Here is an 18072-nt window from a genome sequence, read left to right as displayed (position 1 = left end):
GTCTCCAGGTTACGTATGTAACCATGGTTCCCCGAAGGGAACGAGATGCTGCGTCTCAGGGCCATACTTCTGGCATCCCTGCCAGCGCTTGCTTCACTCCTAGAAGCTGACGCCGGTTTCACCGCACGTGCTTTTATGCTTCCTGGTCGCTACGTCACCATGACGTCTCGCCCATCCATTGGACTGATTACACATGTGATTCAGAGCGTGGTCACGCTGGAGGCATTCCCGTAGCGTTTCGACGCAGCGTCTCGTTCCCTTCGGAGAACCATGGTTACATACGTAACCTGGAGACGTTTTCCTTTTCAAAATGGAGACAAAATGTTTCATGTTAGTGGAAAATGTGCATAGATAATATGATGAAATATACTTATATTCTTTTTTCTAGGCCATCTATGTGAATCCGAGGGGACTTCATACTTCATAAAATCAATCAGTCAGTCAATCAATCAATCAATCAATCAATCAGTCAGTCAGTCAGTCAGTCAATCAGTCAATCAATCTGAGAGCATCAATTTTTTTTGCCACTTCATTTGATGTTTTGTAATATATAGCAATGCAATTCTAATATTTTAAATGTGACTTAAATGTCACTTTCTTTTTAGGATCACTGTATATATAAAAAATATACTATATATTTATAGGTCCATTGTATGTCAAAATGCCATGTCAAAGTCTCAAAGTGCCCTATTACCATATGATACCATCATTGAAGGACACACAGTCCTGTACTTTATTGTAAGGGTTAACATATCTTGTCCCTCAAAGCATATTAATAATAATAATAATAATTAATTACATTTATATAGCGCTCTGATTACAGATTATATTCTGTACACTCAAAGCGCTTTACATTGTCAGGGGGTATCTCCTCATCCACCACCAGTGTGCAGCATCCACCTGGATGATGCGACGGCAGCCATATTGCGCCAGAACGCTCACCACACACCAGCTCATTGGTGGAGAGGAGACAGAGCGATGAATCCAATCAGCAGATATGGGGATGGTTAGGAGGCCATGATGGTTAGACGCCAATGGGCGAGTTTGGCTGGGATGCCTAGGTCACACCTCTACTCTTTTCGAAAAACATCCTGGGATTTTTAATGACCACAGAGAGTCAGGACCTCAGTTTAACGTCTCATCCGAAGGACGGTGCTTTTTGTCAGTATAGTGTCCCCATCACTACACTGGGGCATTAGGACCCACACAGACCACAGGGTGAGCAACCCCTGCTGGCCTCACTAACACCTCTTCCAGCAGCAACCTAGTTTTCCCAGGAGGTCTCCCATCCAGGTACTGAACAGGCTCAACCCTGCTTAGCTTCAGTGGGCAACCAGTCTTGGGCTGCAGGGTGATATGGCTGCCTATTATGCTAGCACATTTTTTAATTATAATAGGTCTACGGAATCACTTTTGGTTATGCTGAGTATATAAGGAAACATCTGCTGTTGTCCCACACAAACAGACACCATATGAATCTAATTAACATCACTGTTTATCATCTGCAATTCTTGGAAATGGGCTCAGATCTGATCAGCAGAAACCCATGACTTCCCTGTATGTGTAACTCCTGGGTTTGTGGGGGATGTTGATAAATACATTATGCCCATAATAGAAGGATATTCACTTTCAGAGCAGACACAGTCCACCCTCTGCTGCTCTTTACCATGTTACTGATCTCTAATCAATGAGATCAAGGACAGTCTTCCAGAGCGCCAGATTATGTAGCAATATAAAACGTACTGTGGTGATTGTGTATGTATAAGTACTGTTATCTCATATTGAATTCTATCTGTAATCTGTAAAAGATTTTTGTATTTCATAACCATGGCGCAACACTCTCCCTTCACATAATATTAATGTTTTACTCAGTTAAGAGCAACCAGACATGAAATAAACACTTTCTAGAGGTTACTGGCTTTAACCCTGGTGTCCACATATACTTAACTCTCATTTTCACAGACACACTTATGATATGTAGACTCTGTTGTTTTTAAATTAACATTATTATTATTATTATTTAATATTATTATTATTATTATTATAAAAAATTACATAGATATTTATATTCTACATATAGCGTTTTATTATTTTATAGCTTCATAAATTGTCTGACCCACTTGTTATGACACTCTCTTTGTCCAACAATTGATCGTGGATTCATCTTTATAAACATGAAATGTCTATTTTAATGGATTAACAGTATTCAGTATGAACAGACTAAGATCCATAACAGTAATGGTAGTCCAATGGACTGTGACAGATTTACTTGATCTTTATCTTCCTGATGAATATAGCATTTTCATGTCAAAATTTTGTTTATCTCTCAAACAGCCACTTTAAGGGAAGAGAAAATAACAATGTTAAGTACAGTTTTATTCAAAACTAGATTTTTTTTACATTTTCCGAAATAATATGTGCTGTTTGTCACATAATTTACTGTCACAATGTATTGTCGGTTACTCTGTTGAGCAGCACATTGCTAGGTGGTTTCTGGGGTCTTCTAGATGGTTGTTAAGTTGCTTACTGACCCAAATCAAAAGAACCCACCACCAAGTCTCTATCATAGTCTGGTATAATTGTCTACTGTATTTTCTTACTTTTCCGCCGTTTTATCATCTGCCAGGTCAAAAAAAAAAGTAACCTTTAGTCCAATAACACCTATTTTTAACAAGCTGCATTTTTTAGGCATCATTCATGTCCGTAGCATAAAGTGCAGGCCAAATTATAGTACTTAGATGCTTTGCTCCCTTAACAGTAATATAATAAACCAATAATTCAAAAATAAATAAATAAATAAATAAATTATTTAGAACTCAGAAATGTGGTGTGAACTTGCTAACCTCTGATACTAAACCTTGTGCCATAAATACTTTCACATGCATGAATTCCCTTCACCGTCTTGCCTGTCATCATCATCGTCATCATCATTTCATCCCTGTCCTTTTCTCATGCACTCAGATTGAGAAATGCTAAGAATTGGGCTCAGCTTTTGTAATATTGAATGGTGGAGACGGTCTCTGGTTCTTTGGTTCCTCCTCCAAGCGCAGTATTGTTCTAAGCAAGCTTCAATGCATATGACACCTGATCTGCTGTCACTTTAGCACGGATCACTGCACTTTTAATCTGTCCTGTCCTTAGAGGAGTGTTTCTACCCATGATGCAGTTGAACTGGTTTGCATTATGGATCTGGCTACAAGTTTGTCCTTTTAGTGGTGATGAAGTACAAACATGTCAGAACCAGTACTATTTCATTACCTCTCTATTTCACAGTTTATTACAGGACAATCATTTGCAAAAAAAAACAAAAAACACTGAGAATTAGGGGGAAATATGCATAATTGTCATAAAAATCATTTTACAATACTACAACAAAGACAAATCTTAATGGTCCTAAAATAAGATAATTTCTTTTCAGCAAAATATTATTTCTTTATTTGATTTTTGGGCTGAAAATGTCTGGATGTATTATTTATTAAATTACACTGGATGACAAAAACACAATTGTAAAAAACATTATTATTTTTTTTTTTAGATTTTTCAAAACATATCTACATACTACGCACACCAGTTAAACTGAACAGATTATAAGATGACTATATTACAATTATCCTTGTGGTCAGAAATATGCAGTTATTGTACATCAACACTTTGGCTGTGTGTCATGGTTAGAGGTTAGGTTTAAAAAAGTAAATAAATTCTTCAAATAGCTGGACTCAGCAGAAGGAAATGGAGGGAAGGAATTTCTGCCCAAACCCAGAGGAACATAAACACTCTGCATGTACCTGCTCCCTTCAGGAAACCTGCTTCAGCTCACATGGAATAATTTAAACTGGAGCGGAGACAAGCTGTAGTCGTGTAAATGTAAATGCTGGCTCTCTGATGTGGGTTGTTTATGCTGCACCATCCCACTTCCTACTGTTTATTATGTACTCATTTTGCGGCATTCTTTGCCTTTCAGCTCCCAGTAAAAAAAAAAAAAAAAGTCAAAAGGGAAAAAAAGCTACTTCCTTCCTCTCACATTGTTTTCTCTCTGTCATCAGCTTCAGCATATGCAGATATCCAATGGGAACAGCCTCATCAGCCAAGAAACCCGGACAGGGATCCATTTGATTACCCTCATCGTGAGATCCCCCCGTTGGCCAGTTATACTCCTCAGCCTGATTACATGACAGGGGATGATGATCTCATCAAGCCTAAAAAGCTGATTAATCCAGTGAAATCCTCTAAAAGCCACCAGGAGCTTCATCGGGAGTTGCTTATGAACCATAAACGGTATGAGGAAACACAAATTTACAGTACATAAACAATCTTGCAAGGATGACAAATCCAGTGCAAACTGTCTGTGATGGCTTAATTCTGTGATCATACTTTGCAATCTGATAATGAGTCCAAAATAGACTGATTGCCATTTTCTTGTTCACGTTCCTTTGAAATTAGTACACTGTAAGTCCCTGTAAATCATCTGCTAAATGGCAAATAATACTCACATACAGAGTGAGGAACACTTTTTTAAAAATGTTTCTGAGGGTAGGTGATGTAAACAGACCTTCAGTCCCAACCATTTATCATCTCTGTGCTCCTGAGCAAGATATTTAACCTAGGTCGCAGTCTCTGTAATAGGCTACGGGTGTTGTAAGTCCCTTTGAATAAAAGTGTCTGCTAAATGACTGCTTACAGGTAAACGTATAGTTCACAATGCTTACAGTTCAACGACTGTTGGAGATTTTGCTAAATAGGACATGTTGATCCTGTAACCCCTTTCCTATCAACCAATCAAGGGTTAGGAGTAAGGGTTAGGTTTAGAGATGGCACTAGCATTTGAAGAACAATCGTACATCTCACATTTCCCTCTGATTCTAGATTTCTTTAATAGCTAGTTTAGCGGTTAAGGATATGCTTAGGACTGTGTTTGTTTGACAGGACAAACATGTTGATCCTGGAATCATGTTCACCACTCAGCTACTTCATTTCTCAGCACATCTGGACTGGTTGTGATTGATATTTTGAACAATTATGATACTTTAAACAACCCTTAATATGTCATCACAAATGTACTAAATGTCTTTTCATGTATGCCATGAATACATTTATGCCTCTTAAATTCCCTAGGAACAATTAATCATTGCAATAAGCAAAAAATAAACCTAAGTCTCCAAGTAGTGAATCGGAAAACCTTCAGTTTGCCCTCAAGTCCCTTGCTCTCAGTGTTAGCACTTCGATTAGCATTGTGCAGTTGCTTGGTAGCAGCACATTACAGTGCCACCCCCAACTTCTGTAATACCAGTAAATGTGGTAAAGGTAAACACACTCTCTCTGTCTGAGCAAAGGTGTCTAAAGCCCTCAGGAGTGGGCAATAGAAGCAACTTTATCCTTACCTCTCCTTCCATTCCTTTCTTTCCTAGAGGTCTAAAATTTAAAGAACGTAAGGCTCAGCCAATGAAGACCAATTAGATATATAGTGTTCACATCCCACTCGGGTCCTGTCTTGTATCACACAAGGGATATGAGCACTTATCTAAAGTGGCCAACAATAGAGCTTTGCTGTTTATGCTGCAGATACTGTGGCACAGAACTCAGAGTGTGCTTGAGTGCATTGTTATTTCCAGCAGTGAGATCTTCAAAATTGTCTTACAACAAAGTGAGCTGTGACAAAAACACACTACCATCCCACTCAGGTGTACACCGATTCATTTTAGTATATTTTTAACGTATCTAAGTATGTTTGCCATTCAAGTCATGTTGGAGGGATTGTGTTTATGAGTTGATTGCAAATTAAGACATCAGTGTAAAGTCATAATTATTGGTGGGGACACTGTTACCTTCTTTAATCCCTGAATATCTGGGTTTGGGGATGAAAAAAAAATGTTTTATTTATCTTAATGTATTTTAATTGTGAATGTTTATGTGACCATTTGGAGTGTACACATTTTGCAATTAAGCTAGCTAGAAATATGTAGAATATGTAGTTGTTTATCAAATCCATTTGAGCTACTTATCAAAATCACCTGAATGCCTTCTGTGTCACTGTTACAATTTCAGAACTCATAAGTAGGAACTTTCCAAGTAAACTTAAATGTTGAATATCATCCTGGGGGCCAGCAGGGGGTGCTCACCCTAAGCTTTCGTATGGGTCCTATTGGCCCAGTGTAGTGATGGGGGCACTATACTGTAAAACAAATCACTGTATTTTGGCTTAAACCAGGATCCTGTCAATTTGTAGGTTGTTTCTTGATCTGAATCCTGGCCAAATGTGCCTTCTGGTCTCTATCACTCATGGTTTCCTAATCAATTCCATGAACATAGATTATCTACATCACAGTGGCCCTGTCCCAAATGGCACCCTAATCAATTTTTTTGTCTTCCTCTGAGTCTACACTTTAATGATGCAATGTCACTAAGTAATGGTATAGTAACTAATATGGTCACTTATGAGCACCCATCTAAAACCTACAATGACAAACAGGATGCCCTATGGCAGGATTATTCAATTCTGTTCCTGCAGGGCCATGACCAGCAGAATTTAGTTTTAACTGTATTCAAACACACTTGTTTGTAACAATTAAGCAATTCTGAAGACCTTTATTAGCTGGTTCTGATGTGTTTAATTAGGGATGAAACTGCATTTTCCAGGTTTTAGCCCTGCAGGAATGGAATTGAACCCTGCCCTACAGTCAAGGATGCACATGAAGTGTACCATTTGGGCAGTGTTGGGTGTAACGCGTTACTAAAGCCCCGTTTCCACTGCAGGAACTTTCCCCAGGAACTAGGGACTTTGGATTGGTACTCAGTGTGTTTCCACCGCAGGAACCAGGATCTAAATAAAGTTCCGGGTAAAAATTTGCCCTTTAGAAAGTCCCTGCTCACAAGGTAGTACTTTTTCAAAGGTCCGGAACTTTCAGGGGCGGGACTTGGGCGCTGAACATGCTGATTGGTTGAGTTCACGCAGCATTGTATTTCAACCACCATATATTCGCATATATATTTTTTTTATATTGCTGTTATTGTGTCATGAAATGTAGTTTTAAAAGTATTTCAGGCGAGAATGTAGTTGTTTAAAACTCAAATCTGCAGTTTATTTATAAAGACCTATTTGAAAATGTGATTCGCCGATTTCGGAGACGTGAGCTCCACACATTCAGCGGGCGCTAAGTGCTCATGTTTCCCGACAAGAGCAGCCTCAACTCGGCTAGTCCTTCTGACATTTGCCGCTGGCTCTGATGTCTCTGTAGTGGTTAAACATGTGATATACTTCGTTTTGGTTAAATCTAACAGGTAATCGTTGGTGTTTATTCTGTTAATCTATTAATATGTTCAAATTAAAATGAAAAGAGGCAATATAATATTTAGTTTCATTGTAATGTAGGCTACATTCCCTGAACTACATTTCTGCGGCTATTAATATGTTTAAATGAAAACGAAAAGAGGCAGTGGTGTTTGATATCATATTTCTTCTTATTGTAAATACAGTGAGGAAAATTGCAGTAGCCAAGGCGAGCTGACTGACGTTATCAAGTACACTGCTGTTTGCAGAATTACCGGACTTGCGTCGTCACGTCCGCGGGAGTTCACACTCCCGAGTCGAATTCGCGAAGTCCGTACCGAGGATGCAAGCCCGAAATTTGCGTACTTGGTATTGAGAAATGCGCGCAGACCTACGTCACCAGACTAATTGCCTAATCTTCTCTGTACTTTAGACAGAGATGGAAACACAGACAGCAGCAGGTCTGGGGGGAAAAAGTTCCTGGGACAAGTTTATGGAAGTAAAATAATGCCATATGTCTTTGAAACAAAAAAGCATGTTGAATAGCTCTAACTGAAGACATAATGCATTGCATTTACAGTGCTTGCATTTTTAGTTGTTTATTTAAGCTGTGAATATTTCAATTCAAAATATTTCACACATTTTCATAATTAAAAATTCAATAATTCATATTCACCTTCCAGAATGCACTTCCAACATATTCAATCTGTTTAAAAATACGATGTATAATATTTGACAGGCAAATTTCGGTCCATTTTATTTCACTTTCCAAATTCGCTTCCACAAATTCAGTGGTTATAATTCGGTAGAAAATTCGGCATTGCACATCCGGGAGCTGCAGGAATAGCAGTAGAGCACCAATGCATGATCTCCAGCTGCTGTCAGTCGCTCACCAGCAGGTGGCGCAAGCGGCTGTTGATGAAGTCATTTACAAAAACTGATCTGCAGAAATGGAGCAAGCACTTAGTTTTGATCATCGGGGCCAGTATAAACATATGGACAAGCTGATTGTATGTAGGACTATGTTTAATTCAACATCTTCGCTGTTTCCTGTAGCCTACATGTAAGCAGCGTTCTCTACCACAAAGGAGATTATAATGCTATTTTACCCAACGCTTAAGTACAGAACTAACATTACATCTGAGGAAGACATATATTGCTTTTGGTTGCTTAGTTTCAGTAACTTTGTATCATGACTTGTGTGACACTGTGCTGTAATAATGGGGATCCCCTCACGTCACACTCCAGGATTCCCCAAAGACGCATAGCCTCAGTGAACTAATACAGTGATATAAGACCTCAGATCTCAGAATACACTCTATTGATGATTATGCGAACTATATCGACAGTTGTCGACAAATGTAGAATATGAACGAACACTCAAGGTGTCACGCTGTTTCCCTCAGAGATCTGTTAAAGAAAACGCATTATGCGGCTCGGTGCACAAACGCAATGACAGCTATTAAAAGACCAGATTCAGATCTTACTGATGACGCAAACTATATACAGGCAGATGAGGATATGAACGCAAGTTACAGAATGCGCAAAACTGCACGTTAAACATTTCCCATAAAGAAAACACAACGTTTATTGCCTCAAGACAGTGATGATAAACTATTAAATTCGGCATCTAATTGATAAAATATATTACTGTATATTATGTACATGTAAGCAGATGAGCCCAGAATATGAGCCCACAACCCACCAAGTTTCACAAAACCATTTTTTCTCCCACAGAAAACCAAGCGCAGTAGTTTTATGTTTGATATTCGCTATTCGCCTAGGCTGCTTTAGAGACCGTCTGCAAATTTAAATCAAAACGAAACGAAGTACAATAATTTACTCAAATTAATTTTTATAGTAAATGAATCATTTACTGAAACTGACTAAATATATATTGCAATAACTCGCCTTAGACAATACTTTCCCTATATACACTGCAGAAATATTTTTAAAGAAAACACTTACAGTAATTCACCAAAATGGGTTTTTATCGTGTTCCAAATGTTGTATGTTACTACTGACCAGACTGACTTGCTACAGTTTAAATTTTGCCAATATCTTCCTCATTGTATATACAGTATGTAATTATTCTTAAGAAATTACTGTAATTCACATAAAGTTTTTTTTTTATGTTCCAAATTTTGTAGTACATTCCTAGTGACTAGACTGACTTACTATAGGTAAAATTTTGCTAATACCTCCCTTGCTGTACATAAAGTACATCAATATTTTATAATACAACCGTTGGAACATGAAAAACCCTTTCCAGGGATCTTTTATCTGTAAATAATTGTGTACTGTACATATATGAAGGGAGGGATTGGCAAATACTCACCTGTAGAAAATCACTATGAGCAGGTGCGATAGCGCGTCAATACTTTCTTCGGTTTAAATTTGCAGCAACAACAAACCTAGGCGGTTTTGAACTCCTTTTTTTATGTCGATATAAAGTGGTTGCATATTGTTAAAACTAATCGTGGTATTGATATATTTGTAGGACTGTAGATCAGTGGTAAGGGAAAGCAAGTTAAAGAAAATGCATTGCGTTGCGTTCCCAGTCGGTGGAATTGTCAGATTGGGTGCTATAGCGCATCAATGCTTTCTCCGGTTTAATTTGCAGCAACAATACACCTAGGCGGTTTTGAACTCCTATTTTTGTCAATATAAAGTGGTTGCATATTGTTAAAACTAATCATGGTGTTATCTTTGTAGGACTGTTGACTCTATAGATCAGTGGTAAGGGAAGGAAATTATAAAGAAAATGCAGCGCATTGCGTTCTTCTGACCTCATTTGCTTGCCTGTATATAGTTCGCATAATCATCAATAAAGTGTATTCTGAGATCTGAGGTATTTTATCACTGTATTAGTGATATTACCCGTCCTTGGGGAATCCTGGAGTGTGATGTGAGGGGATCACCAGTATTACAGCACAGTGTCACACAAGCCATGATACAAAGTTACAGAAATTAAGCAACTGAAAGCAATATATGTCTTCCTTAGATGTAATGTTAGTTCTGTACTTCAGCGTTTGGTAAAACAGCATTATAATCTACTTTGTGGTATAGAACGCTGCTTACATGCTACGGGAAACAGATTTTGAATTAAAGACAAGATGTTGAATTAAACACACACAATCAGCTTTTCCACATGTTTATACTGGCCCTGATAATCAAAACTTTACTTAGCGCTTGCTCCATTCCTGCAGATCAGTTTTTGTAAATGAATGAATCAGTTTTTGTGAATGAATGACTTGATCCACCTGTTGCTTTGGTCTTCATCAACAGCCGCTTGCGCCACCTGCTGGTGAGCGACTGCCAGCAGCTGGAGATCATGCATTGGTGCTCTACTGCTATTCCTGCAGCTCCCGGATGTGCAATGCCGAATTTTCTATCGAATTTTAACCACTGAATTTGTGGAAGCGAATTTGGAAAGTGAAATAAAATGGACCGAAATTTGCCTGTCGAATATTATACATCGTATTTTTAAACAGATTGAATATTTTGGAAGTGAATTCTGGAAGGTGAATATGAATTATTGAATTTTTAATTATGAAAATGTTTGTGAAATACGTTTAATTGAAATATTCACAGCTTAAATAAACAACTATGTTAGATTTCAGGACCTAAAAATGCAAGCCCTGGAAATACAAGGCATTAAAATGCAAGCACTGTTAATGCAATGCATTATTTTTTCAGTTAGTGCTATTCAACATGCTTTTTTGTTTCAAAGACATATGGCATTATTTTACTTCCATACAAATTGTTCCAGGTAATTTCGGTGGAAAAGCAGCTTAAGTTATGCGTTACTGTAATTAAGTTACTTATCCACTGAAAAAGTAAAGTAAGAGATTACTGTTTATTTTTAGGTAATTTAATTACAGTATATTATAAAGTATTTGCGTTACAGTTCTCAAATCAATATTGAATTTGAAATCTAAATGTATCGTCTAAAGGTAAAATTGAATGCAGCGTCTTTAACCCTCTGCGTGCCGGCGCATTCACTTGCAGTTTTTCCTGAAAAGAGAGAAAAGGACCTAAAATACTCAGATACAGATAAGACTAAAATCACAAAATTATTTGTGTACACTGACAATAACAACAAAACACTGTGATTTTGTAAAATAAACAAAACAAACAGGGTGCGCTTTCTGCTGTTTTGGTCTCCGTGAACTTATTTCTGAAATGCGTCACAAAAACGAACTGAAACTTGGCGAATACTTCACACACAGACGTGAGAAATATGTCTATAGAAAACTTGAAGTGTCTACTTTTAAATGAACCAATTCAAATCTAAAACAAATATTCTCTGATTATGTCATCTGTATGAAACTAAAGCGAGGTACAGTCTTTCCCGTCTTAGAGCTCATTATCTGCAGACATACCTGCACACAAACGCCCTCATCACCTAGATACAAAAAAAAAAATCAGGATTCATCTACTTTTCATTGTTTTTGAAAGAAGACTTGAGGAATAAGCCGGAATTTACCTCAGAATAACAGTGCGATCTGACACGGCTTTATTCAGCGGAGGGTTTAAACTAACCCTTTAAGCTCAGTCCCAGACTAAAATACATTTCTGAGCTGTTTTAACTGAAAGAAACTTGCACTGACATATCTTAAAATATGTCAGTTCCGTTGTTTTATCTCAAGATGCACCAGTAATGTTTTCTTCTGGCACATTTATAAAAGTTACTTAAAACGTTACTTTTCTTAAGCTGTTTTGTTATTCGGATATTTTGCAGAGTAATTCTATTTGTTAACTAAAGAAGGTTACATTTTTTTAGTAAAATGCTTAAGTATTACAGTTGTTTTAAAGCTAAAAGGTTAAACTATTCCATGTTTAACTCAAACTAAAATAATTAAGAGTTTAATTTCTATGCATAAAGGTTTATAGGGATTTATTAATCAATTAACGAATAATTAAGTTACTTATTGAGTAATACAGTTACTTTTCAGACAGAGTAATTAGAAAAGTAATTTAAATACAATATTGAGGATGTAATTAGTAATTAATAACTTTTTTTTAAAGTAACTTACCCAACATTTGGGAAAGGGCCTAGGGCTCATTTTCACCAAAAGTTAGTGGGAGTTCTGATGTATCATCCAGGTGGGTACTACACACTGGTAGAGGAGATTTTCTTGACCTTCTCAAGAGTAGATTGACTGCAATTAAGCTGTTTTTAATTAAGATTAGCTCATCAGTCTACAGTTTCGTACTTCCCCAACACATTAATAAAGGCTGGAGCTAAATTCTGTGGGAAGGTGGCCCTCTAGGAGCTCTGCTGAGACTAATACAAACCAATGTAGTTGCAGACAGCATGAGTGGAGAGCCTATTTATAAGATCTTTCATTACAGAGAAGAAGTCACTGTTTGTGTGGGTGCATTCGTTAGAGTTTGCCCTCTGTACCAATACGAAACACTTTAAGCCACAGAGATCTTACTGGCACAGTGCCGTGTCAGCCATTAAGTGGGTATCTTTTAGTCACTATTGGTCCTGAGAGACCCTGCAGAAGACAGTCAATCTGTAGAGGACATTAAAAGAGAGAGAGAGGGTTGTGGATCTCACATGTGCACAGATAACAGTGGGCATCAAAGATGGCACATTAGGCATAAGGGTGGCAGAGGAAACAGGTCACTCTCAGAACAGTGCCACTTTTCTCAAGCTTTCTCAAGATAAGCTCTTTATGTGCCAGTGATGTCACAGAACTCTTTACTAAAAGAGCTACGCTAAACACTGACAACATCACTCAGGAAAAGTGATGCTAAAAGAAGACACTAAAGGGGGAGACAAATTTGGCTCAGATGTCCCTGTTAGCCAGGATAGGGAAAAAATACACCATCTATGGATCATTTCAGGAACAGATCGATGCCAGCGATCTGAGCAAGGTTCAGAAAGTGACTATTCATAGCCAAGAGCTGAGATAGGACTAAAGACCAGCATGTTATTATTATGAGGCCTCTCAGGAGCTGTCCGGGGGCTGTTGTCTCTCTTGTTATCTTCATTAAATGGCCCTTGTGTTTATTTGTTGTTGTCTGGCTGTCTCTTCAGTTTGAAGGAAACAATCTAAATTATGAAGGATACTAATTGGACCTCCCACATGTGCTGAACTCCACTCACACACTTCCTTTCCCTCCTCTCAGCACCTTGGTGTCACTTCCCTGTGGAGAGAATAAGCTCACACGTTATTTAGTTATCAGTCTGTCTGTCTCTCTCTCTCTCTCTCTCTCTCTCTCTCTCTCTCTCTGTGTGTGTGTGTGTGTGTGTGTGTGTGTGTGTGTTTGTGTGTGTGTGTGTGTGTGTGTGTGTGCATATGTTAGCAGCAGCTTGGCACCTTGAGAACAGTCATGAGAGCATATGCATTGTTTGTAATAGATGGAAGACAGTTAAACTGCACTTATACAAACAAGCACATAATGCATATGTCAGGGCTGTCAAAATGAGTCCAATATCGATGAGATTGGCTTCAACCATGACTAAGATGGGATGTCATAACACTGGCAACATGAAGGGTAAGAACAACATGAAACTAATGGGTGTTCTGCATCATATAGAATCACATTTTACAATCAAACAGTTCTACATATTTTCACAGGTTGTAATATAACATATTTCCAGAAATGAATAATATATTTTTCATGCATTCACACATCTTTATCTAATTTAGGAAACAAAACAAAAAAATAATTATGAAGCACACAAATCTGATTAAACGTAACAATACTGCCACCTGCTGGATGACTGATGGACTGCATCAGCTAATGATGTTAATGTACTGTTTGTTCTCTATTCTATTCTATTCTATTCTACTCTATTGTCATGTTTGTTTTTTCATGTTTTTTTTTTCATTTTCCATTATTAATCCATTATATTCTACTACAATATATTTTGTTGTTTATTCTGTATTCTGTATACCCCCCTCTCTCGCTCATTTATTTTATTTAATTTTTTTCTATTTTGTTCTATTATATTCAGAGGTATTGGTGTGGAGAATAAGCCAGAATTGCAACATGTGTTGGAAGAAAGGAAAAGAAAGCAGATAATTAAACAGAAAAAGCAGGATGAGGAGGCCAGGAGGAAAATGTCTCAATTGGAACATGAACTTCTCAAGAGACACCAGAAACTAGACGAGGTAGGAATCATACAATCATACAGTGTATGATTACTGTAACTATCACTATAACTATTTTCCTGTTTGACATTGTAAAGCTGGTTTGACACAATCTATATTGTATAAATCGCTATATAAATAAAAGTTAAGTGACTTGACAGTGATGCTCTTTCAGTTTTTCACATGTATTTCAGAGGTCCTAACATAGTAAACACTCTTTATTATGGTTAGATATATCCTGTTTATCTGCAAACCACCAACCAAATATTCACCAAATAGTGTATCTATCTGTCTTTCTACCTTAGCTGGAGAAGGAGCAGGAAAGACTGGAGGATAGCAACTGCAGTGCTCCAGAGTTCATAAAAGTGAAGGAGAACCTGAGACGGACATCATTTGCTAGTTCTGGAGAGAAGGAGGTGTAGGGGTGTAAACAAAGACTGGATCCATGTGTGTTTGTGCACAGCCAGTAACATAGAGACCTGCTGCAGCTCCTAAACACCACGCACATGACTGCGCTTCTCTACTTCCTGTCTCACACCCACAACACCCTCACCTCTCGCTGTAGCAGGTTCAGAGAGGGCAGAGATAAAGATAAGACCCAAAGAGTCTCTGCTACACTTTCACATCATGAGGAGGTTGACGCTCAAGAGGTTTCAAGAGACTACAACGAGAAAAGGAGTGTTGTTGTTTTTCTTTTCTGCTCTGAGTTGTACTAAATGGGTAAAAGATGAACTGCCCAGGTTGCTTATGAGTTTGTGTGCATGCATGGATGGACAGCTATGTTCTGGTTCTGTCACATTAGATGAAAATGTGAAAACAAGGTACAGGGATAAGTTTCAGAGTGAATAAACAATCTATTGCTCTCTAAATGTCAAGCAGAACATTTATAAGGCAGCAATTAGACAAACATATCAGTATTATAGACAACTTGTTGCTTATCAAACCGCCAAATATTTTGTTCATTGCCTACTTTTTAAACATTGTCTCTTATAATTAACAATCAGCACTTGTCACTTTTAAATGAGAATATAACAACTATGATTACTTTTCAGCTTTCATCACCCTTGATTTGCAGCATAACTCTGAGACATTACAAGAGTGCAAGCAAAATTAATTTTACTCCTCAGAAGAAAAAAAAAACATTTAACATTACAATGATGGCTAAAATGATGATGTACTTTTACATGAAACTAACCATTTAATTTGACATGTCAGAAAGTTAAACCTGTGTAAAAATTAGGAAGTTTATTGTGCTTACAGTGCCTTTGTTAATGTAATACAACAGGATGGGCTGCCTGATGTGGTTCAATGTGTGTTGCATAGAATTTTCTTCATAGTATTATCTTTATGAAGTGTCCCCTAATATAATTGTGTATCAGGAAAAAAAAAATTGTTCAACTGATTTGCTTTGATTTATGATCGTTTAAACAGACCATTTAAAAAAAAAAAAAAAAAAACATGCACTACAATACAATTACAATATGTAATTTCTGCCTTTTCTGGCTTCTGAAGCCATTGGATAATACAACAATCAATGTGTTACTTTAGTAATGTTCATTTAATTGTCATGTTATTGCAGTCAAAATCATAAAACAAATATAAGAGTAGGCTGGTTACACTTTTGTAGCTTTAGTCATGACCTTTTGATTGTTATAAACAGTGAACTTACACAATAAAGAAAAAGTACACATGCTTCATATCAATAAAGATATTAACGGTACATTTATTTTTGTGTCTCTTTTTTTCCTGTCATAAGAATTAGTTGGAATTCATTCAAATTAATACAAGACATTCTGCTTTTTTAAAACACACTTGCAAAGAAAACCATTTGATTCATCTGCATGCACCAACAAGTTAACAATAAGCTATCCAGTTTAGCTCCATTCTATTTAGATACCGCCAGCTCCGTGTCTGCAAAGCCAGGCATCCAGATTTTCCACTTGTGGAATTTCACAAACCTCTGAAGTGAAACAGTAGAGAATAATGTGTGTGTTGTGAATTTTAAGTAGATGCTCTAAAAGTGAAATGGCGTGATAATACAGGAGGTCACAGGGCCTGGTTTGGGGTTATCATGCTCGGTTTCACTTTAATGGATCCTAGGTGTCACGATGCACACACACGAGGAACGAGGAGACGCCGGAGAATACTTTTACCAAGACTTTATTTTCAGGAACCAAGGGAGACGAACTCAGGAAGACATTTAACAGCGGACCGAGAACTTGGGACTGGGAACAGTATTTATACACACAGGAGGAGGGGATGACGAGACACACCTGGGAGCAATGAAACACTAATCAGGGGAGGAACAGGAAACTAACCAAATAAGGGCATGGGAAGGCACATGGGGAGCAGGACACACACAAAACATGGAACAGAGTCTGACACTAGGTGGATTTTATTTTATTTTTTTCACTGATGGAAAGTCTCCATCTTGCCCTCCATCCAGCTTCTTGATAGCTTCTTAATTAGAGGGACAGGTAATACTATATCTCGAATCACAAGACCCTTTGTCCACAAAAACACACTATCCACCTCTAATCTGTTTAATCCCTAAGAATCTTCAGGATCCGATTTGTTGTGCTCTAGTAAACAAGGGATAAATTGTTTGACGTGAGGCAGCTGCAAACCTGAACTGAATGATGGCACAGGCAACACAACAGTCTAAACATGAACACAACATTTTAGGGAGATGCTACAGGTGTAAATGCAAACCACTCCAACACACAATGCATCTGCTATGACTCATTTATATGATTCATTTTAATTTAAAATGCAATTAATAATTGAATTATTGAATACAACATGTACTCTAAAAAGGTGATAATCACTTGATAAGCACATTTAGCTATTACTAATAAGAAAAAAACGGAGACAGAAGTTAGTTGTCATGTTTAACTCAAGTGAATATCTCATAGTAGTTTCATATTTGAAGGATAGTTTAAGTTTAGACCATACCTTAAAGTTACACTACTATTCAAACGTTTGCACTTGGTTCGTTTTTAAAAAAAAAATCTTATTTATCTTATTTATTTATTTATTGTTCTTGAAAGAAGTATCTTAGATCATCAAGGCTGGTGATATATGTAATCAAAATTTAGGCAATAAAACTGTTACGACAAACAAAATGATCCATGAAACAACAAAAACATGAATGATAGCATACAAAAATTTCACATATGATGACACCAATGTATCCCTCTGTCCCTTTTTATTGTATTCACAGTAGCTATTAAAAATTAATAAACAAAAAGTCTATATGCAATATTTAAGTAAATATTATGAAATATTAGTATATTATTTATGTGCCAACTCACCACTTCTAAAATGTACTTAAAGTTTGTAAGCAGCACAACATTCAGTGACACATATTCAGATAAAACCAGCTGTCTGTTTCTTGCTTGCTTTGGTGTATGTAAATGTACATTCCTGTTTTGGTCCAGTTTCATCTGTTGGGGCGGATGCTGAAGGACACACCCCTCTGGGATGGCTGCTGTGGCTGTTGATGCTGCTGTGGGATGGGCTTGATTCTCAGATGAGGTACAAAGCAGCAGGACTCTGAGCTCAGAGCTGAGATGAGACATGGAGCCAAGCGGACAGATAATACTAACGCTACTTGTCCTGGTGTTTGTAACCTACATCTGTGAAGCAGGTATGGGAAGCTTGTGCCACTGACTTTTCCTTCTTCATGTTCATGTT

At 37.4% G+C, this 18072-nt stretch overlaps 1 protein-coding gene across 2 annotated transcripts in view; it reads left to right on the top strand.

The window, feature by feature from the left end:
• Positions 1 to 15222, top strand: part of LOC107703113 (protein FAM107B-like) — a 46320-nt gene extending 31098 nt beyond the window's left edge. For both annotated transcript variants that reach the window (XM_016505636.1, XM_016505645.1), the window contains 3 exons: positions 4044 to 4275; positions 14241 to 14397; positions 14682 to 15222. In XM_016505636.1, coding sequence (XP_016361122.1) covers positions 4044 to 4275; positions 14241 to 14397; positions 14682 to 14798 — 506 coding nt within the window. In that variant the 3' untranslated portion in view covers positions 14799 to 15222. The remainder of the gene's footprint in view (positions 1 to 4043; positions 4276 to 14240; positions 14398 to 14681) is intronic.
• The last annotated feature ends 2850 nt before the right edge of the window (positions 15223 to 18072 follow it).

This window comes from Sinocyclocheilus anshuiensis, unplaced genomic scaffold, assembly GCF_001515605.1.
Source record: "Sinocyclocheilus anshuiensis isolate Anshui unplaced genomic scaffold, SAMN03320099.WGS_v1.1 scaffold2049, whole genome shotgun sequence".
Taxonomy (NCBI): domain Eukaryota; kingdom Metazoa; phylum Chordata; class Actinopteri; order Cypriniformes; family Cyprinidae; genus Sinocyclocheilus; species Sinocyclocheilus anshuiensis.
The sequence above is the reverse complement of the archived record's forward strand: the minus strand, read 5'-3'. Positions and strand labels throughout refer to the sequence as shown.